General features: G+C 47.1%; 1 protein-coding gene and 1 pseudogene across 3 annotated transcripts in view; one reads left to right on the top strand and one right to left on the bottom strand.

Annotated features, from left to right (window-relative positions):
* TMEM94 (transmembrane protein 94) overlaps positions 1 to 24,172 on the bottom strand; it is a 734,938-nt gene that overhangs the window by 553,580 nt on the left and 157,186 nt on the right. For all 3 annotated transcript variants that reach the window (XM_086930762.1, XM_086930761.1, XM_086930760.1), the window contains exons 4-5: positions 6,390 to 6,523; positions 5,733 to 5,869 (exon numbers count right to left, since the gene is read on the bottom strand). In XM_086930762.1, the coding sequence (XP_086786888.1) occupies positions 5,733 to 5,869; positions 6,390 to 6,523 (271 nt within the window). The remainder of the gene's footprint in view (positions 1 to 5,732; positions 5,870 to 6,389; positions 6,524 to 24,172) is intronic.
* On the top strand, positions 1,069 to 2,434 carry LOC147702124 (syncytin-1-like; annotated as a pseudogene).

Raw genomic sequence — 24,172 nt, forward strand, 5'->3', positions numbered from 1 at the left:
ACCTCCGATCAGCCAACCACGCCCTCGCCGCCGTCCCCCGCATCCGAAGAGCGACTACAGGAGGAAGGTCCTTCTCCCACCTGGCCGCCAAGACCTGGAACTCCCTCCCGACCGACCTGCGCCTGACCCAAGACCACCTCTCCTTCAGGAAGAAGCTGAAGACCTGGCTGTTCGAGCAGTAGCGGCTCCCCCCCCCCCAGCGCCTTGAGACCCCACGGGTATGTAGCGCGCTTTATAAGTGTCACTGATTGATTGATTGATTGAAGTTTCATGCTGCTTTTCACCCACAATCAGCAGAACTAGTGGAACATTACAATTTGAACCTGAAACTAAAATTGGCTAAATACAGGCTTTCACATCTTTTAAATGGCCTGATGCATTGCCCATAGCATTGCTATGCATTAGATCAATACCACATACATAATCTGGCATTGGAATATTTGGGGATTTCCTAAACCACGCTCTATACAAGATGTACCCTATGTATTGATGAATTAATATTTGTCTCAGTTGACTGACAGTTTGTCTTCTATTTATCAACAGGTTCGGGAGACTCTTCCAGACAGGTCGCAAGCAGAGGGCCACTGCTTGCGCCCTGGGGATTACATGGTAATAAAGCCCTTGCAGCGAATCAGCTCCCTAGCACCGAGGTGGCAGGAGCAGGTACTATTGGCTACCAGGACTGCTGTTCGAGTGATGAACCAGAAGAACTTGGTCCATGCGACACACTGTCGAAAGGTGGTGCAAGACTTAGTGAGCCCAGCTAAGTTAGCAGAGCACCGCAATATCCTGGTAACCGAGAAAGGACAAGCCACGTCACCTGAAGGGTCTGAGGAAGTCTTCCCGGACCACACGATTCCTGGTACATCTCTATATCAGCTGCAACCCAGGAAGAAAGACACTCCGTTGCTGAAAAAGACTGTTTGAGTCACTTACCTGGGTGGTTAAAAACGGACTACAAAGGGGTTAGTCTATTAGTGACTACTCATCTCAACATTAGTGAAGAAATCAACGCCTGCCCAGGACCTTAGGGCACCATCTGCTTTGTTGTTTGTTGACTAAATTAATATGCCTAACAAAAAGAAACCAACTGCTGCAAGCGTTTGTAGCCAAAGAACAATAATTGCTAGTGGACTTACTTTAACTGTTGTTACTGTTGCTATAATAACATGGATTGTAGAGGAAGTAGCTCCTGTCCGAAATATATTGACTGCTACTACTCCTTTTCCCATTAAACATCATTACTTTACTCTTCCTTATCATGAGCAGAAGCAGAGAATGTCCTACCTCAATAACACTTTCATTCAGATGTTGCACCATACGCACAAGGCTACGAACGTTACTAACTGCTGGGTATGTGGAATGATGCCAGCTCATCAGAAAAAGGGAGGAACACCTTTTATTCCTTTGCCGTTTTCCCATAATGGCTTCTGCAGACCCTGGTTTGCACTATTGTGGGCTTCTCAGATCACGAATATCTCTAATTCTGATGTAGGAAGACTTAATACTCAGTTGAATAAAGTCTGTTACCCTGATGATGAAGGAGATCCACAAGCTAAAGGAACTGTATGGGAAATGGAGGAGTATTGTCGAGGAAATTCTTCCACACACTATGTTTTCCCCAACACTCGAACCATCAAGTGAAATGGGCCTCCTGGTATTGCTGTTACTAGAGCTCACGCGGATCTCTGTGTAAGCAGTATTGGCAATATCCCTGTGGGAAAAAATGATTGTACTTTAGTGTTAAATATTACTGGAATGAAAAATAGCAGTTTTTGGTCCTCACACAACATCTATTTCATTTGCGGAAGTAAAGGTTATCACCATCTACCTATTGGTTTGTCGGGCATCTGCTATGTGTCCTTTTTGCTCCCACCTGTGTTTTTGGCACCTACATCCTACCATAAAGACTATAAACTGTATAATGACATTTTTAAGAGCACATTCAAGAGGATAATAAATAATGATGAGGTGGATCAAACTGATACTGCAGAAGTATATTGACTTTAACTTGCGACTATTCTTCTTTGTTAGTGCGGCTTTAAACAGCAGAAAGATCCGACGCTTGACACGTGTTGTAGAGGCTGTAACCAATCAAACAGCAATGGCGCTTGGAAATTTCACAGAAGAACGACAAATTGCGAGAATTGTGTCGCTCCAAAATAGGATGGTCCTTGATGTCATCCTGGCTGACCGTAGTGGTCCATGTCGCATCATTTGGAGTAGCTGCTGCGTTTAGATCCCTGACCACGCCCCTTCTGTTTTTGATGTAATCTCCAAGATGCACAAAATAGCCACTGAAATATATCAGGATGCAGGGACCTGGACTTTGACTGGATGGCTATGGAACATGTATACTGTATGGCATTGGAAACTATTGTCTGCCCTATGTATAATTTTTGCCATTCTTTTTACTTGTTGCCTATGTATTTAATGTGGCCCAATGCTCTGTTCCCTATGTATTTCTACTTGTACCTTATGTATACCAACTAAATGAAATGTCACAAATGTAAATGCTTGCTTGGCAATTAACCAAGATATTACTGAATTAATGCAGATAGATGTGCACAATGTTTTCCATACTCACTCAAAAGTACAGGAAGAGGTCTTCAGCATATGCTAAGAGGGTCGAGTGTGGAAATCTGAAATAATTTCTGTTAGCATAAGCTGAACCCATCTTGGTTAGGGCATCCATTTTGTTGGCTTTGTAATTCTCCCATCCTCTGCTGCTCGTCTTTTTCCCTGCCTGTGCTGTCTATTTGAGTTGACTTCCTGACTCAGCTAAAAGCAGTATGCATGCTAAAGAGTTTGTAGCTGCCAGAACACCTGATCTCAGACTCAACTGTCAATCCCTTTCTGCTGCCATAAGCACTTGTGCTCCGCTCCCCCTCACACTTTGCTGACTAAGTGATTTCCTATTGCCCATGTTAGTCGTTAACTATTCCTGTGTAGGTCTGTACCTTCTATTTGTATCCTCATGCTTACCAGTGCAGAAAAAGCTGTATATAAGGCTTGTGTTCTGTGACTTCAATGTACTACCTCAGGCAGCACTTGAGAGTGCAGTGTGGATGTAGTCCCACTCATGAGTGATTAATAAACTTGTTATTTGAATTCCAGCCTCAGTGCCAATCTCTATTTTGTTGGTCTAAGACCCGTGGACAGAGAAGGGTGACCCCTGCACCGGTGTGCTCATTGAAAAGCACATTTCCACATCACCTGTCCTGAAATGTATAAATTTCCCACCTAAGAGAGTATAGAAAGATTTAAAAGACTTATCTTGCCTTGAACTGCCTAAGCCCATCTGTATGATGTATAAACAATGAGAATTCTAGTGAAACAAGGACGAGTGGGTTGAGAGACGGTTTTGGAATCTAGAGAGGAAATCCCCATTCAAGTCGGTATGGAAGGTCCAACAAAGTAGATGGTCTTGAAGATGTAAAAAAAATTGGTATCATTTTGGTCTGTCTCTCATTTAATTGATCCCATTGAGGAATCAATTGACAGCAAAGGATAAGTATCTGTAACCCAACAAGAGGAACCACATAAACACTGAAATCATAAGGCTAAGAATTCTCTGAAGACACCAGGAGGTTTTAAAGTAAGATAAAATGTGGCAAACTATTTCTTGAGAACAACTCTATGCCTAGCTGACGGATGAAAGTCGTGGAGTAATTTACTTCTCTAGCAGGAATATCATTGTTAGTCTTGTAACAAGCAGCTGACTAAGGAGTAGAGGCTCCTTAGTATACTGATTTATGACATAAGCTGAAGCCATAGGCACAAATGAGAGCACCTGATGGGGTTCAACGCTTCCTGGGGGATGGGGAAGAACAAATCTGATGTTGACGGCTAAGGGTCTTTAGAGTACTACTACATTGTTGTAGTCGCAAAAAACCTCCTATGTCTATGACGGAAAAGTACAGAATACAAATTCGGGTTGGTATAAAAGTAGCTTCACTATCTTACTAAAGGTGAATACTATGAACTGTTGTTGGGTACAGTAGCCGTCCATGGCTTTGATATCTCAGGTTTCACATATGTGTGCGCACAGGAGAACTCTTTCCTGAATAGAGACTTGAAGACACAGCAAGAGAAAGGGGACCATTGCACAGTGCCAAAACATGCTGCTGACCTGTGTACAATACTTTCCATCCTGCAACAATATTAATGGCATTTTATAGTACTGGTCCCTAATTAATCATGGACAGATAACGGTACTGTACTCTCTTAATCCTCAGATACTTCAGTTCAATTTAAGTACCGAAAAAATACGTCGCCACTAAATGGTGGTACTTAGACCAAGAAACACAAGCTTTGTTTGGCTCAACGCTGGAGAAAGCTCCTCTGCAACCAATGCACATCTTAAAGCAAATCATCAACCATGTGAGATGCAGAAGGAGGCAAAATAATTTTTGAATCAGTGGAAAAAGGTCAAACAATTGAAAAAACATTCCTCTAAAAAAGCAGAAGGAGAAATGAATCCATTTGGCCTGCATACTAGACAAACAAAGGTAGCTTGATGGAATCAGTTGGTGACCACAGAGGATATTAACTGAACATGAAAAGGAACAATAGAGGTAGGGACCTGTTCAGAACCTTGAAGTGGCAGCATCAGCTGGATCAGCCTTTTCTGTTCCTATATGCAACTGTGGCAAGAATAAAGGGGGAAGAGACAGTAAGAAGAGATGAACAGAAATAAAGAGTAAGATGTGATGAGAACAAAACAAAAAGGTAAGAGAAAGGTAAAAAAGAGATAATGGGGAATAAGTACAGGAAAGGGTGAGAAAAGTTAAAAGGAGAGAAAAAAGGGCAAGAAAAATGAAGAACTCAAGAAAATAAAAATAAATGGAGAAAAGGGAGAATAAGGGAGAGGCAGCTGAAGGATTGGTTGGAATAGAGGACTGGAAACGTGGAAGGAACTGGAAGAAAGGAAAAAGAAATAAGAACAAGGGAGAAGTGAGAGTGAGTGAAAGAAGCACATGAAAAAAAGAAAGGAGGGAAAAGATGAAATAATTAAGAAGAAGAGGAGGATGCGAAAACCACTGGCAAAAGAGCAGAAAAACAAGGGAAAAAGTAAGATAAGGAGATACAAGGAAGAAGGGACATGGAATAGGGTAAGGGAGGATGAACGAGACAAAGGGGGAGGGGAAACGGTGACTGATACAAGGCCACAACTAGAGAAAAAATATGTGTGATGGAGAATAGGGACAGAAGGAATAGTAAATCCAGAGGTCAGGTAAAGGGAAGCAAGAGGAAGAAATGGAGAGGCTGAAGCAGAAGGAAGTAGAGAACTAGAAGAGAGAAGATGGAAAACAATATTGAAATGAAGCAATGGAAAAAAGGGAAAATAAGAGGTGGAAGGCATAATGGGGGGTTAGAAAGAAGGAAGAGAAAAATAGTGGGCAGAACAGAGAGGGAAATATGAGCAGGAATGTAAAGTAGGAGGGATAGATTTAAGGATGGAAATAAAGTGAAGTAACGAGGGAGTAATGAACTAATGAGCAGAAAACAAATATGGTAGTAGGAAGAATAGCTAATAGATAAGAGCAGGAAGGAAAAGAAAAGGAAATCAAACAAAGCATAGTGAATTAATTATTAAATAAGGGAAGAATTAAACAGTAGGGAATCATGAAGGAAAAGTTGAGATAAAGTGGGATAGAGGAAGGGAGGGTCGATGGGACAGGAAAAGGAAAGGAAGAGAAGAAAGGTCAGAATGGCCAACCAATACTTACAACTTATTTTGTTGATTATATTTGAAAGCCTCAGGATGACCTCTCTGCGTTTCAGCCTCTCCTGTCGTTCGATGAAGAAGAGGTTCAATAGTAGAAGGAAAAAGAGGGCCAGAGCATTCCCTATCTCAGACCCTTGGCTTGGTGAGGGACAGATGCAAAAGATAGTGACAAAATGAAACTCTGTAATGCCATATTATCAATTAAAGTAACATGAAGCTGACGTTTCTTAGATTGTTATTAGGAGACCACCTTTAAACCTCCCAGAACCTTGCAAGATTAATGCTCATATTTATTTAAGCCTTTAATAAGCTTGTGATTCCCATACAGAAATAACAATCCAAACCTTTGCAATGAGTAACATTTCAAAAGTTACATTTATTTCACAACTATGTACTCATCTCAAACGTTTCACTAACCAGATGAAGCAATATATACATTTGTCAGTAAGGAAAGGTCCCACGAACATTTACATCTGAAACCTTTCCCGGACTCCACAGGAAGGTCCATCAAGACACTTACAACAGAACCTACCAACAGATCTTTACGTAAACCCCAAAGTACTATCATCTTATAGACAGACTGTAGGATTACCAATATTAAATAGGTCATATCAAGGGTTGGCCTGGAATACCACTTGCTCCTAAATGAAGCACTTACCTGCCATCCGGCTGAGTTCCATAACAACACAACAGCAACAGAACACCCAGCAGCATCAGGGAAGCCCCTGGCCAATGGAAGCACGAGGAGCGGTTTTCATGGTACAGGAAACTTCTTCTTCCCCTCATCACATCCTGAAAGAGGAGCAGAGACACTTGGTGAGAAAAAGAAGGAAAATACACATTCATCCAAATGAGAATGTACCCCAGAGAACATGCAAACCATTCTGGAGGTTATTTCAGTTACTCTGCAGAACAATACCTCTCTCTAAGCCACATCCTCAGGCTCAGGAAAGTCGATACCAGATTTTCACTCTAAATTCCAACAAAACAGTCAAGCACTGGATTTGGATAAAATAAACACAATCATCCCACCTCACCAATAATAGAAGGTTGTAAATTTTCAAAAAACAAAGTTATTACCTTGGGTAATGCTTTTTCTGATGATTAATGTATGTACACATGTTACTTATTTGAAATTTTACATAGATCGGAGTTTATCAGAATTGGCATAAGAGCACTTTACTTAATAGGAGTTCTAATGCATGTTCAATTAGGTTATTACATTGCAATTCGTACAGCAAGTTACAGGGTACAAAGAAGCAAGTTAGGCAATTTTGTGTTCAAGACCAACAATGGGCTTGAAGCTGCAGAATGAGGGTGTCCAGACATAGTCTGCCTTGTTGCTAAGCTGGTGCTAAGCAGGAAACCTCCCGCCACCATAAAGACACCACAGATTCACTGTCTATCCATGCAGTCTGGAACAAGGGATCCATATGTTGAGCTTCAGTGGAGTCACAATTAAATATACCAACAGTTCAGGTCCACTCACTGACACATCATTTCTGCTTGGGGAAAGGTTGGTTTCTGTCTGAAACAGAATTTTCAGGTAATGTTCCTCGTGAACTGCAATATCAAAGGACCATTTTTGTTCTAACATTGCTTCTGCTATTTGGTCATGTTGATGTAGGCTGGGGCAGCATTCTAGTTGAGGTGGGCTATCCTGGTAAGCTATGGCAGCATTCAGGAGCCTCATGAGGTAATACATCTTGCTCTGCAAGGCACCAATGCATCCTGCAGAGACACTAGAGGCCAACACAGCCATCGCCAAGCCAGGTAATGTGGAAAATTGCCTATGGGAACCACTCAACAAGAACCAGCCACATGAAACCAGAAAGCATCCCCAGGGCTGCTTGCAATGTAGCTCGATTCAGAAAAGGGGGTGGTGATGAACAGAGTGTCTGAATTAAGCAGACCACTCTTACCCAGTCCAAAGATCAGGGCTTGATCCATCACCGTTTTTTAGCTCACTGCACCATCCCAGCTCAGAACCTGGCTACATGCAAATTAGTCTGTTCCTGTCCCAGTGCATGATGGGAACAGGGCAAACCAAACTACCAAGCCAATTCTTATACTGGGAAGGAAACAAGCTTCCGGGGACCGGTTTCTGGCATTTCAGCCGTCGTCGGCCCGGCTTGCTTGAATCCTGATGGTGCAATGAGCAAGGGACTCACATCTGAGTATACCCTTCCACGCTTATGTTGGACAAAATGATTCAGAAAAGGGGGTGGTGATGAACAGAGTGTCTGAATTAAGCAGACCACTCTTACCCAGTCCAAAGATCAGGGCTTGATCCATCACCGACATGAGTCCCTTTCTCACTGCACCATCAGGATTCAAGCAAGCCGGGCCGAAGACGGCTGAAATGCCAGAAACCGGTCCCCGGTAGCTTGTCTGCTTTCTGGTGAAGAATTGGCTTGGTAGTTTAGTCTGCCCTGTTCCCATGATGCACTGGGCCAGGGACAGACTGATTTGCATATAGCCAGGTTCTGAGCTGGGATGGTGCAGTGAGATAAATAATGGTGATGGATCAAGCCCTGATCTTTGGACTGGGTAAGAGTGGTCTGCTTAATTCAGACACTCTGTTCATCACCACCCCCTTTTCTGAATCGTTGTTGGCCACTATAGGTGTGGCAGGGTATACTCAGACATGAGTCCCTTTCTCACTGCACCATCAGGATTCAAGCATCCGGGCTGAAGACGGCTGAAATGCCAGAAACCGGTCCCCGGTAGCTTGTCTCCTTTCTGGTGAAGAATTGGCTTGGTAGTTTAGTCTGCCCTGTTCCCATGATGCACTGGGCCAGGGACAGACTGATTTGCATATAGCCAGGTTCTGAGCTGGGATGGTGCAGTGAGATAAATAACGGTGATGGATCAAGCCCTGATCTTTGGACTGGGTAAGAGTGGTCTGCTTAATTCAGACACTCTGTTCATCACCACCCCCTTTTCTGAATTGCAATGTAGCTCGACTCCACCTGGCATGCCAACAGACACAATGAACAATGTCCCGTGCAATGTCTGGGGTCTCCCTAGGATGCTAGCCCCACACATACAGCCTAGAAAGGGTAGGTCAGGAATGAGTCTCCAAAAGGAGCTGCAACCACGAATCCCAACATGACAGCCACCACACTGTGACACCGTGTAGCTAGCTCAATTCAAGAAGGGCACTCTGAAGTACCTTGAGTGTCACAGTAAGGGACACCAAAAGCCGTTCATGAGCTTTGGCTCCCTCCTACAGGAAGTAGCTAGCATTATGGAGGTGGGGGTGGAGCTTCAGAACTCAGAGTTTCTGGAGCTCACTGAGCTTACACCCATTGGCCATCTTGGAATCAAAAATTACACCAAGCCTGTTTGCAAAACTATCCCACCTTGCACATCGGAATCTCTAAAGGGTGAAAATGTTTTTCCCTATGAGGTGGGCCCAGGGGATGCCTTTATCTGGTCCCTTGAACATCCCTAGGCTGCTACTAGTGATGAAAAAGAAATGGCTTGAGTGCTATCATCACCAGGTACTGTTACCATAGCAGGGAAACATCAGCAACCCTGAAGGAATCTTGAAACACCCCCTAACCCAAGAAGGCAGGTTCCCAGCTTTTAATGCTTTTACAGACCCCTCTTCTCCAAGCATATAATGCTACCACCACTTACACCACTGCATGGCCCACCCCTTGTCCCAGCCATGGTAGAGGTTTGGAAGGCTCACCAAGGTTTCTTTAAATTACTCTAGATCAGAAAATAAAGCATTGTCTTACCAGTAGCTTTATGTGGAAAGAGAGACTCCGTATTTTAGACTAGCAGAGTGTAGTGAATGTGTTTTATTTTGTCAAATTCTTACATAATAAAATCTCTATGTTAGCATGTTCCACATCCATGCACACACTTCAATTAGGAGCATGAAATGTTGGTAGGCAAGTAGCTGTGAGGAAAAGCTTCAGATGGTTTCTTAGGTCGTAGAAATAAATCTATTTGAAGTACCACATTGGTATTAAATAGGCACCTCAGGTTACAAAAGATTTCTATTATCTGTGTAGTCCCCCAGAGTTCCTTACTGACTGGCATTTTAAACCTGAATATGGAGACACCTCGTGTTCTATTCACAAATAACTGTATCAAGAGACACAGATATGCAATGACACACAACTCTATTGGGAAGTCTCCTCTGCTTCAGACATCCAATGCCTCAAACACTGCTTTGCACATCATCCAGACATAGATGTCCAGTGCCTACCTGAAGTTCCCCCCAACCGAAGTAGAATTCCTAATATTTGCCAACAAAAACAAAGAAGATACACTACAAACCTGGCTCAATCACTTGAACCTTGATGACTACACCAAATGCCAAGTCATTTGAATTCGTTCTGGACACCAACCTAACCCTCAAGGAAAACATTGCTGAAAACCCGAAACCTACCTAGCACCATCTTTCTCTTCTAAAGAAAGTTAAACTGTTTCTTCCAGAAACCGACTACTGACCTACTGTTCCAAACTACTGTTTAAGCCCTCATACTATTACTACACACTGCAGCATGTCTAATCAGGGTTCTGAAGACATATAATTATATCGCCAGCCCCCCTCAACCTTGATGGAACTTCATTGGCTCCCCTGGATGCACAATCTTCAAACAGCCGCGTCATTACAATGCCACCATGAACAACACTTTCGCCTATCTTGAAGATAAGCTCAGCATTTCTGATGTTTTGTCGGCACATCAAAAGACAGTATACCTTCAGACTGGTGAATAAGATGAGTAAAAAAGAAAAAAAAAAGACCGTAATAATTTTACATGTATGCACCCTGGATATAGAACAACAAATCTGTATCTATCAGGACCGCCTTAAGGCTGCTCCAATTTAGGAAAGTGTTGAAGACTCGCCACTTTAAACAACAGTACATCACTATGCATCAACCGTCGACAACCAAGCTTCCTCTCCTATTACTTACTGGCTTTATTCTGGTCTTTGACCATGTACAAATCTCCGCTGCCTTTTGAAATACCATATATACAACGTGTGTGACCATTACTATGAAGTTGATAACAAGCTTATGTCTATCTGAGCAAGTCACCTTGATTAACCCCCACACGAAGCATCGGAAATTCTGAACACCTGGAATCATGCAAACACTGCCATTGTGTACATTATAGAGTAAACCTCTATAAACAGAAGGTATTAAGTAAAAGCAGTGTAGTTTGGCACTGGAGCCTTGTCACTTATTTGTGGTCTGACGTACTGCCACAAGTTTAAATGACAGTGCAGCGGTTAAGGAGCATAAAGGCTCTTTTTTAATTCAAATCACGCTTACCGCAATAAGCGCGTGAGGTATGTGTGAGTCATCTTCACCAACACAAACCCTGGTATCCTGTGGGTACTACATGAAATGTGGGAATGGCATCTGTCATCGTGCAAGGACATGGTATGTGATCTAACATAAGCCCATCTTGGATGTAATTGGTTGTAATTGCTGAGGCGATCCCCAGAGCAAGGAACTCCAGGTCATAAATCCTCACAGGGTATGTGTGTTTCACAGCAGGTGATCTACAAAATTATTTTTTAAAGGCGCTACGTATCTACTTGTTTGCAGTGGCCTAACTTCTTGTTAATAATTTGCTGAGGTAGGAATTTGATTTTACCTGTTCCTTCTCCTGTAATGTAGATATCTGGATAGTAGAGCAGGTTCAAAACTTATCAGGCAGTGCAACACTAACTCCTAGGCATTAACCCAGTTTCACATTTATTATCATTTGTCATTGGCCTTATTACTGTTGCAGGCGTGTTGAAGTTAGAACTGAGAACTAGTCCAATTAACTAAGTTAGGACTAACAACTAATCTGCAACATTCAGCAGTTTTGCCCAAGCAGTCACAATTAATCTACCCTAAATGATCCTCCTCGCACCTAGAGAACCTTCTATCAAAAAGGCACAGTGGAAGGATTTTTTTTAAATTGCATAAACTGTTAATAAAAAGGAAGGCATGACATCTGAGCTGAAAAATTCTAGAATAGGAGGGTTGACATTGTACGAATGTAGAAAGAAGGGAGTTTTATAGACAGAAATGAGTTTGGGTGTGCCATTAAAGATTTGGATATGTGTTTTGCTCCAAAGGTGTGTATAGGCATAACAAGATTTCAATTTTTCCCATGAAAACAGGATAAAAAAAAGAAACTGTGGATGCCTGTTTCCACCCTGAGTAAGATAGGCAAATACTGAAAGTTTGGTACATTACTAGAAGAATTTATAAAGAATCAAGTTGGAATGCATCTGAGCAATCCATCCACACAAGAAAGATTTTGGATCAATACTTGTGATTCTGAGTTAAAGGATGTGCTTGCTATTGTCAGCAATGTAGAAATGTCATGGTGATACACTAAGACAGTTAAATGTGATTCAGGTAATTTAGAGTTTGAATTTATACGTAAAATTAATTCCAAAGAAAATGTTGGATAGAAGTGAATTACACAAGGGTCCAAAACTCAGGTAAGCTAAACAAAAACAAAGGATATGGAGACTCGCTGCTATAGGGGCTGATAGTAATAGGCATTTAGTATTTAACAAGTCTGGTTCACTTTTGAGGCAAAGGTGAAATAAATGTGGTATTATAGGTAATTTCGCCATGGTTTGCAGAAAAAAGTCCCAGAAGTCATCGAGGGTGCTTATGGTCGGTCCTTTAGTTACAAGAAACAGACTGGTACTGGAGAAAACAAAACATTTTCAAACTTTAAGGGAAATGTTGTTTTAATCATTATGGATGACTTGAAATTGAAACTTGGATATAAACCAATTCGTCTCAGTTTGGCCTGCAACTGATCCTTTGAAAACCTGAGCTGTAGGGACAAGTCCGGCCGTCAAACCATCCGGATTTAGACACCCCCAACAATTTATAAGAAGATATTTGCTGCAAATTTAAGGAGTCTATTGTTAAACCAGACTGTTGTAGACTGAGGCCTCTGACACGTTCTGTCGCCTTCCTGACTCTGCTGGCCATGGTGATGCTGAGAGCACACTAACTGCGGGATATCGCAGCAGCCACGGCTAGAGTAGGACACTGAGGCTGAGTGATCTAAAGTGACTCAAGGGGGTGTAGCCAAGATGGCGCTGAGGTAAGACGTTCCTCAGCGTCTCTCCTGCCCGCCGCCGGCCTTGTCTGTGTCCGGGGTCTTGCCTGGAGGCCTGGTGTGGTCGGGAGCTCTCGAGAGGGAACGTCGCTTTGCCCGGGAGTCCTAAGAGTCTGGGCAGGGGACCACAGAGGCAGTTATTGATTGCTGCTGCGATCCCCAGGGTGGTGTTGGGGCTTAAGACCCACGGAGGAGTGCGGCTGCCTGGATGGAGCTAGCACGGCAGGGGCACCCCGCGGCAGACTGAGGCGAGACCCACGGGTGGGAGAGAGCGAAGCAGAGAGCGATGCGGAGAAAGGATTGGGCAGCTCCGGGTTGAACACCTGAGCGGCCTATGCAGGAAGGACGGATCCAAGCCCCACAGGTGAGGCAGGACAGAAGCGCAAGGCGGGAAGGCCTCGGTAGGAGGGAGGCCTCCAGTGTTTGGAAGCAACACGCCTGGGTAGCGGCAGCGGGGACCCGTGGTCCTGCAGAGTCGGTCCGCCCCCTCCCCCTTTCAGTGATATACAAGACAGACTGTCTCGGTCCCTGTTGCAGTGGGGCCCAGAAGGGTCCCAAAGGGCCCGAAAGGAGAACGTTTATTGGAGCCCCACAAAAGGGATCGGGGCACACCACAGCCTAGAGGAGATCTTAAAGAGCGCACACCAGGGTTGTGTGGGTATAAAGGTGGTGAAGGGGACCTCGTGCTCCACATGTGATCAACGGAGTGGTCCACCAGTACTAGAATAAGCACCAGCAGCACCTGGGCCCGACTGCATGGGGCACCAAAGGGACACAGGGAGGAACTGAAAAACACTGTGATCCACCATGATCGACGGGCGGGCACAGGGGCGGCATGAAGATAGCCCACAGGAGCACGAGCTAAGGGGGCCCCCAAGAACACGCTCACCCCTACAACCACAGGCTCGTGGGAGATCCAGCTCCAAAACCAGAATAAACGAGGGATCCACCTGACCAGGCAACTGAGGAACCAGTAACCTGCCCCTTTCACAACCCTCCGGTAAGACCTTCAATCACTTAAGCAAGAACTCTCCAAAAATATCAAAGAAGTCCGGAGGGAAGTCAACGCTCTAGGGGAGCGAGTTGCGGAACTAGGAGACAAAGAGAAGGGTCGGGAAGAGGAGACAGAGGCGCTATAGCAAGAGGTCCTTCGAGTCCGAGAGAAACACAGACTTGCAGTCCCACCTTCAGGATTTAGAAAATAGGAACAATATTCGAACGAGCGGCATGACTTCCAAAGCATAAGGAGACGACATCTTCGGATACGCTCACCCCAGACATTCTGGTTTGTGTGCATAATTTTCAAGTCAAGAAAGGGATCCTGCTCAAAGCACGCAGTATGCACCCGATCACCTTTCAGAGCCAAACGTCAACCCTTTACCAGGACTTAGCTGCCCTCACATTAAAGAAAGAGTTCCACCAGGCTACCACACACCTCCGTAGCCATGGGATATCCTATTTGTGGGGACACCTCTTTCGCCTAATTTTCTAGTGAAACAGGACCCTACACCAACTACGATCACTGACAGAGACCTGTTGAGTGCTAGTGCTGGATACGCCAAGGGAGCAATGTGATCGAGGCCCCTCTCCCAACTCCACTGAAGGAGTGACCAACAAGTAGGCGGAGACAAGGACATCGCCTGAAGGCAAGCCAGTTTGACCCTGAGGAGATTGCCAAAGGCCAGCAAGCAACTTTGGAGGCAGTACCAACAGCTTTGGCATAAATGGACAGATCTTGAAACCCCAGGACATCCTACAGCATTACATAGAGACCTTGGGTTGGGCAGCGGGTGGGAGGAGACGGGACCATTGGGCTGGCCATCAGCCTTATCTGGTTGCAGGACTGAACGTAAGCAGATGTTCCAAGTTCCACGTTCTTTTTGCTAATTTGTGCGTTTTATGTTATGTTTGGGGTTTGCACTCACCTTCATATGGGGTACAACAACTAACATATGGCTGGGCAGCAGTAGTCACAACAGAACCCACGACAACCCTGGGCTCCGGTGGCAGCGTCAATACGGGGGTCACATAGCTTCTCCCAATTTCCATGCCAGACACTTCACTTAGAATCCTCACACTCAATGTTAGAGGTCTCAATAATCAGATTAAACGCAAGGCGGTACTTGCATACCTGGAAAACTCAGAGGCAGACACCTGCCTCTTACAAGAGACCCATCTGCTCACTGGAAACTGTCCGCAACTCAGGCTCTGCGTCTTTCCCCAATAATTTTCTCATTGTCCTCCTCCAAGCCAGCCCGAGTGGCCATATTGGTGGCAAATTCCTTCCAGGGAAGGGTGCAACAGAAAATAGACGAAATTAGAGCTAAACTCCTCATATACCACTTCACTGTAGCAGGCAGGTCCCTGGTGATGGGCTCAAATAATGTTTTAAATGAGGGACAGGAGGCATTCCTTCACAACACGCTGGAGGGGGCAATGAAGACAGATGATAAACTGGTGCTGCTGGGAGGGGACCTTAATGTAATGTTTGATAATACATTTGATAGATCGGCTCAGAGACACAAACAAGCCCAGTCGGGCGAGAGACATGTATGGCTGAGGGACCTGTATGGCTGAGGTACCTGGGGTTGGAGGATCTATGGAGGACTAATCGCCCACACTCCGGGGAATATTCCTTTTACTGAAAAGCACATAAGACTTATGCTAGACTAGACTATTTTTTAGGCAAAAGGGAAGTATAGACACTCACAGCGGCCACAAAAATACACACATCGGCGCTTTCAGATCATGGGGCTGTAACTATCTCCCTGTCCACTCCCCCAGAAACTACCCCCACCAGGCATTGGCGCCTACTCGACACCATGCTACACAGTCAGGAGGTCATAACAGAGATTCAATAAGCAACTAAAGACTACCCAACACAAAGACACGCCAAGGATTTGACAGGCTGTGTCGGGGAGACGTTTAAGGCAGTAACACGGGGTGAATTAATAGCGATCTCAGCGGTGGATAATAAAAACTGCAGGGAAAAAAGAGAAGACCTTACAAAACAAAATAGAGAGCTGGAATGCATTCACCAATGCACAGGCGCCCTAAGAGTGTGGCACCAACTATCTAACATTCGCTCCCAGTTGGCAACCATAGACTTAGACCGAGCTGAGTATGCCGCTCTCCACCTGCGTCACTCCTTTTATGTAGGTGTAGATAGATGTGGCCATCGCTTGACTAATAAGCTATGAGTCAAACAACAGGAACAGGGTGTCCATTCGATTCACACGACGAGGACAACCTGGTAACAGATGCCATGCCCATAGCGAATGTCTTCAAAGACTTCTACTCACACTTTTACACAGATCAAACTTTAGACCCCACTATCGGAGCCCAATACCTCCAATTGGCGCAAGCGACACACTCCACCTCAGAACAATCAATATCCCTAGAAGGGGCGATCCGCATAGAGGAAGTCATATCAGCCATATCTCGGCCTAAACTTGCAAAGTCACCCAGCCCAGATGGGTATTCAGCAGCCTTTTACTAGTCTTTCTGTCCTATCCTAGCGCCTATACGGACACGATTATTTTATTCCTTTGCGGACCCTGGGGCGATGCCGGCCTCGTTGCAGAGGGCCTCCATAATAGTCCTCCCAAAACCAGGTAAAAACAAATTAAAATGTAGCTTGTACAGACCTATTTCCCTTCTAAACATAGACCTGAAACTATTCACGAGTATCATAGCACATAGGCTTAACACATACATGCCGTCAATAGTTGACCCCGATCAAGCAGGGTTCATCCCCAGGAGACAAACATCCTGCATATCATTGAAAAGGCCTCCTGCACTCAAGGGGAATACATGCTGCTAGCGATCGACACAGAGAAGGTCTTCAAAAGGGTTCACTGACCCTATCTTGAACAGATCTTAACATATTTTGGGGAAAAGTGTAAGACACAAATTCTCAATTGTTACCACGCACCCACTGTGATGGTTTGGCTCAATAGATATACTTTCATGCCCTTTCCGATCAAGAAGGGCACACGCCAGGGATGCCCCCTGTCTCCCTTATTCTTTGCTCTCTACATGGAGCCAATGACCCAGAGAATACGAGATTACCCCGAAATCACGCAAGTGACATTCGGAGGCGTCATACCATCAGCTTGTACGCAGACGATGTGCTTGTGACACTAGATAGACCGGCCACAGCCTTACTGGCCTTCTTGGATAAACACGTGTCCTTTGGGACAGCCTCCGTTTCCAGATAAACGTTGGGAAGTCACAGGCACTTAGCCTTTCCCTGCCAACTCAGCTAGTGGAACAACTGGCAAACCAATATCCCATTCAATGGGCTACGGAGATGATCCCGTACCTAGGGATCAACATTGCCACGACCACGCAAGCAACGGCTGCCAACAACCACCAATTATTGCTTAGGCAAATCCGTAATGACTTTGGGAGGTGGAAGTGCCTTCAGATTTCCTGGCTAGAAAGGATAGCAGCAACGAAAATGACTACCCTCCCCCTGCCGCCGCCCCCAGGTACGATCACCAAATTCCAAAAGGAACTTTCACAATTTATTTGGAAGGGCAGGAAACTGTGCATGGAGAAGACTTTGAGCTACCTCCCTCTGGGGGCTGGGGTTTGGGTATCCCCGACCTTCATCTATATTACCAGGCGGCACAGCTACAATACCTAGTGGAGTGGAGACGAGCTGAGTCCGAGAAGCACTGGCTGTTTCAGGACTGGGCGGTGGCCGGAACGTCTCTATGGAAGGTCCCCTTTTTGAAGAAGGCGCACAGACCACAGAATCTATATCTATCGCCGATTACACGGGTGACTATGACAGCTTGGGACCAGATTAGCAGTAGACACGGACTGACTACCTTCCCATCTCCTTTGACCCCAATATAGAGGTAGAGATGTTTGCAGAGTAGAAACAATCGACCTGATGTTCCATGGGCCACCTATCTGATACCAAGGGTGTGCTCTCCTTAGCCCAGATGAGCGAAGAGTATGGGCTTCGGGAGTCAGAAATACTTCACTACCTACAATTACGACATTCAATTGTACACCCACAAAAGAAACACAATGCACATCGGTACCTTACCCAATACAAGAGATGGCTTCTCACTAAAGCTTCGGATAAGGGTCTAATATCCGAATTGTACGTATTTTTTATCCAATATAATAAGCATTCATATAATGCTGATCAGGCTAGGTGGGAGGACGAACTGGGGAGGACATTGAGTGCCAAGGAATGGGGAGAGATCCCACAGAGCAATACACATGGCTAGTAGCAACGCCCTTACCAAAACTCTCACAAAAGTGGCCACATACTGGTACTATACCCCAGTAAGACTCCACAGAGTCAAACCCACACAAAGTGCGGACTGCTAGCGGGGATGCGGGGGATTTGGGCAAACGTTTTGTGGGAATGCCCAAAAATCCAGCAGTACTGGACGCAGGTACTAGACGACATAGATCGCCATCTGGAAACCCAATTGCCACTTCTCCCCGCATACATACTTCTGGGCCTTCCAAACACGCTAACAAACCCTTTGAAATCCAGATGTGGTCGGCAAATCGGCATGGCACTGGGAGCTGCCATCTAAAACATTCTCAGCTATTGGAGCTCACTGTAGACCCACACTCTAGTTTGTTTCATAGGCTATGGCATATCATGGGAATGGAAAAGATCACACTGACCCTGGCTGGGAAAGAAGCCTCATTCGGGGCTCTCTGGTGCCCGTACAGGTCCCTGCTCTCACAGGAATTCAGGGAATAGACAAGCCCAAAATACAGCAGATTATTGAGTCTACCAGAGACGAACCAGCCGCCACTAATTTCAAAATCACTGAGCAGACTCAACAATTGTATGTTTAAAGCTTCTCTATGTGGGGGTGAGGAAGGGTGGGGGTGAGGAAGGGTGGGGGTGAGGAAGGGTGGGGGTGAGGGAGGGTGGAAGGGAGGGAGGGAGGGAGGGGCGGATCGGGGTGAGTACGGATCTATCTACCAACATAACATTAGCAACACTATGTTAGCCCTCATCAGTGGTTATGTATCTACTACGGATTGAGAAAACTGCTGTTGGCACGGTTTGTTTGTTGGAATGCTAATTTAAAAAAAACAACCATAAAATGACTCCAACCACCAACGTGAGAGGCTAGTGGGAGTCTTAACAAGTATCACGCATTAGGGGTTAGGCTAAAGCATTTTAATGCAGGTGTCCGCATAACCGCACTAAGAAGCATTAGTCACACTTAATTAAAGCTCCTTCGACGTAGTGCAATGACGAGGCTCTGTAATTTAATTGAGCAAAAGAAGCCAGCTTTGGTCTGCTTGCCATAGCAATTTTACGCAGCCAGGCCTGAACTCACTTGTTACTTTGGTCGCAGTCATGATTCAATTAGCAGAAGTTAATGGTTTATCCAGCACTGTTTTCTCGGAGCAGCCCGAGTGAAGTCCCTTTAAAAAAAACAAATGTGAGCTGAAACCAGGACCACGATGATCCAATTACTCTAGCATTCATTAAAAAATAGAAACACAGCAAGATGCTGGACAGAGTGCTAAATCGTTTCAACCACTCACCCCTGGTCAAGAGATCTGGGTTGAATTCATCGTTCTTTTGCTCACTATGCCACCCTAGGCTGGACCCAGCCATATGCAAATCAGTCTTTACCCTGCTCCTCATATTAGAGTAATGCCTACACTTAACAAATTTAACTATTAGGACCAACCCACTGCATCAGACAGTTACTAACACTAATGTGATATTAAGTTTTATCGATAGAAAAAGTAAACATGAGTAATCAAATAATATTCTTAATATTACCAACAAATGTTCTCTTCCAAACCGTCTCCTCAGCTCATTATGAATTATCATAAACATATTAGTTTTAAATATATTGTGCCAATTAAATAACTTTCCCGGGCCCTGCAGCAGAGGGGGCGCGGCGGCCGGGCCAAAGTGAAGGAGGCGAGACCGAGACCGGTGCAGCGCCAGGAGCGGGACACACCACTTGACACGGCGGCCGCCTTAACCAACATGGCGGCCGCGAGGTAGGAGCACCCGGGGGGACGGCGGCGCATTGGAGGGCCGCAGCGGAGCGCTGAAGCCTGCCCGGCCTCGTGGTGCTGGAAGCCCCTAAATCTGCAGGGGGGCGGAGTGGGCTGAGTGGGGCCTCGCTGCCCGCCACACGCGATGCTGCAACACGCATGCCTGCACCTGGGGCCTGAGATCTCAGGGTTCTCGGTGGGGGCTGCCTGAAGTCACCGGCGGCGGAGCCCCCCCCCCCGGGCCGGGAAGTGAACGGACCCTAACCAAGTGGCGGTGGGGACACTGGCATAAACCGCCCGAGAGACACAGGCAGAAGGAGGCCCTCCGCAAAGTGCAACTGTCCCAGACACACGACTGACCCCGCCGCTACACAGAGGAAGAGGGCAGTACAAGGAGACCCTTCCCCTGGGCTGTGCAACCATGGGAAAGAGAGACGTGGTGCCCAAGACCACGAAACAGGGCCCGATGGACAACTTTGCGGCCCCGCGTCCTATGGTGGAACAACAGTCCATACAGCCGGGCGCCCGCAATGACACGGCCATGGTGCTGGAGGCCATACAGGCGTCTAGAACGGACATCCAAGCAACACGAGCAGCTTTGGAAACCAAAATTGGAGAGGTGGGGTCCGAGGTAACGCTACTGCGGCAGGACTTCAGGAACTTGGCAGATAGGGTCACGACGGCCGAAGCGAAACTGACCGACAACGAGGAATCGATCACGTCTCTCAAGAAAGACATGGAGGAGCTCCAGGCCTCTCACCGTCAATTGCTCTGGAAGGTTGATGATGCCGAAAATAGGTCAAGGCGGAACAACCTACGCTTTGTGGGCTTCAGGGAAGGAATTGAGGAAAAGAGTATGACCGTCTTCCTCCTCGACTGGCTGAAAACCACCTTTCCGACGGCACGGTTCTCTCCGTGCTTCATCATCGAGAGGGCGCATAGGGCACTCCTGGCCAGACCACCGGAGGGTGCCAGACCGAGACCAGTGATAGCGCGGTTCCTAAACTTCGCAGATCGTGATCTGATCCTGCGTGAAGCCAGAAAGATGGGAGAGATCCGCTTTGAAAATACTACCATAATGATCTTCCCGGACTACAGCCAGGAGGTCTCGAAACAGCGCCGCTCCTTCGACGCCGTGAAGGCAAAACTGAGGTCTCTAAAGATTCAATACATGCTCCTATTCCCGGCCAAACTCAAGGTCATCTATCAGGACAAATCCGTTTTCTTTGCACACCCGGACGATGCGTGGCAGTGGCTCGAGGAGCGACCCATCCTAAATAGCAGAGAAGCAGCGGGCCGTGAGGCACAGGACAGGTTGCTGTGAGAACGACCGAGATGGGAGAGACCGAAGCCTCAGCGACGGAGAACGCAAAAGACTCAGCAGAAGACACCGGCAACACCCCATAGGCCACGAGGCATGCATGACGGGGGAAGGGGCAGATCGACGTCCCCGGGCAGCGTCTCGGTGGCGGGCTCGAGGTTCAGTAGCCTGAGAAATGGAATCCGCTCTGACGAAGAGGACATGGAGGAATCGGAGGGCCGAGCGTCCGGTGCAGAGGAGGAGGACGGCAGAAGTGATTCGTTGCACCCGCTGGCCAAAGAAATACAGCAGCTGGAGCGAGACTCTACAGGTCAAGGGACTCATGTAGACACACAAGACTCATTTTCATGAACAATGGTGCACTGAGATTGGGAAGAGATGGCGGCTCGGCGATGCAGAGCAAGCAAGTTGACACCCCCCCCCCCCTACTGTCCTTTGTGTTTTTAGTGCTGGTTATTGGTTAATACGGGTGGGATGTGTGGGAGGGCGACAGGCCTTCTCCCGTGGATAGTTCAATCCCGTATGGGGCTGCGACTGGAAGGGGAGGGAGGTGGGGAGGTGGGGGGGGGGGGCAAGCGGGATTACCTTTTACCTCATGTTGGGGTTGTTGAGAGGAACGGGGGGGAGGGGGGGGAGTTAAGCAGAAAACAGCAGGGCTGTGCCAGCCCATACCTGGAGTCTATCCTACTTGAAGGCCCCGCTCGGGGGGGACGCTGCGATCCAAGATGGCAAGTACACTAGATATTCCACACAGCACTGACTCAGGGGTCAAGGTGCTAACATGGAATGTGAACGGCTTAGGGTCCAAAATTAAGAGAGGTCTGGTTACGGCCTACCTCAAGAGACTGGCACCTGATATTATCCTCCTCCAGGAAACACACCTAAAGGGGAATCACTGCGCATTCATAGCAAGGGGGCGATACACGGTCCTGGCGCATGCAGGCTACACAACGGACTCCAGGGGGGTTGCGATTCTCATAAATAAAGCAGTGCCATTTACGATTACACGCACCTGGCTAGACCCGCAGGGCACGTATGTGGGGGTTCAGGGGATGTGGAAAAGACGTAGATACACGATATTGTCAGTATACGCCCCACCCAAGTTACAGCCACGCACACTAAAGGCAGTCTCCGCCATCCTGCTGGACACGGCTGACACCACGCAAGTAGTGGGAGGGGACTTTAATGATGTGATGTGCACCATGTAAGATAGATCGGGGTCACCACGCACAGGGGGACACACAACAGCCTTAGCACGGCTCATGACCACCATAGGCCTCACTGATGTGTGGAGATGGCTTCACCCTACACAAGAAACATATTCATTTTACTCCGGGGCGCACAAGGTCTTCTCCAGGTTAGACTATGTTTTTGTATCCCGGCAGGAGATTGCGGCGGGTGACCTAGCGGAATACAAGGCGAGAGGGATCTCCGATCATTCCCCGCTATACGTCCACTTGGGGCAGGTGAAGGGAGTCAGGAGGCCGCAATGGAGGTTAACGGCATGGGACATTCAAACGCCGGAAATACTCGGGGGTGTACGGGCGGACATTAGGGTCTACATGGCTGAGAACGAGGGTTCTGTGGAATCCGGCGCTACCCTCTGGGAGGCGATGAAACCAGTGCTCCGTGACCGCATCCAGAGTAGGCTGGGAGAGGCCAGGCGTGCACAACAGGGCAAGATAGCGAGTGAGGAGGCGAATGTCCTGGCCTTGGAAACGGAGTACCTCCAGCAGAATGAAGAGGTGCACCTTAGACGGCTGCTTGACGCGCAGAGGCACTATAGGGAGTTGGCCACAGACGAAGCACGCACCCAGGCTCTGGCGACTCTCCACAGGCTGTACGATGTGGGCGACAAGTCGGGCAAACTTTTGGCTTGGCTGAGCAGGAAGGAGCGAACGTCGCGCTGGGTGGATCAGGTCCAGTTGACTGGGGACAGGAGGGTAACCACTGATGAGGGTATAGCGGAAGCCTTCGCATCCTATTATGAGGACTTCTACAGGGCCAGGGACCTGGGGGACAGTGAGGACGCCCAACAATACATGGGCGACATGGAGGTGCCTACCCTGTCCACAGACGCTAGTGCCACCTTGGAGGCGGACTTAACCCTTGAGGAGGTATCGGAGGCCATAGCGGCAATGAAGCCGGGGAAGGCTCCGGGGCCGAATGGCTTCCCGGCGGAATTCTTTAAACGGACGGCGGACTTATTGCAGCGGCACATGAAGGCCCTCTTTACCGAATCATACCGGGCGGGGAGCCTCCCGCCGGACCTGGACCTGGCTATCATTGTGCCAATCTACAAAGAGGGGAAACCTAGAGATGACTGCTCATCCTACCGCCCAATCTCATTGCTAAATATAAAGACAAAAATTCTGGCCACAGTCCTGGCTCGTCGCATGCGACAGGTCATCACTGAGTTAGTGCATATGGATCAGTCCGGCTTTCTTCCGGATAGGGCCACTAAACTAAACCTCCGTCGCACCCACAATTGGCTACAGGAGGTCTCCAAGAGAAGTGAACCCCATTGGTTCCTCTCCCTGGATGCGGAGAAGGCATTCGACGCAGTCCACTGGCCTTTCCTGATGGAGACCCTCCGAAGGTTTGGGTTTGGACCCAAGTACTTAAAATGGGTACAGCTCCTCTTCTCGGACCCGAGAGCGAGAGTACGAGTCAATGGGAGGCTATCTCGCGAGTTCCCTATCGGGCGGGGCACGCGGCAGGGCTGTCCACTGTCCCCCCTCTTGTTCACCCTCACCATCGAGATCCTCGCGATACGAATGAGACAGAACCAGACGGTCAAAGGGTTTACATGGGGGGCTCAGTTGCCACACAGGAAAAAATATCCCTGTATGCCGACGACGTACTACTGTTCGTGACAGACCCAGACACGACTATCCCGGCACTATTCAGAGAGCTTGACGACTTTGGGGCGCGAGCAGGCCACAAAATAAACTGGCACAAATCAATCCTCTACGATCCACAAGGCATGGAGAGGGGAGC

The sequence above is a fragment of the Lissotriton vulgaris genome, chromosome 7 (genome assembly GCF_964263255.1).
Source record: "Lissotriton vulgaris chromosome 7, aLisVul1.2, whole genome shotgun sequence".
Taxonomy (NCBI): Eukaryota; Metazoa; Chordata; class Amphibia; order Caudata; family Salamandridae; genus Lissotriton; species Lissotriton vulgaris.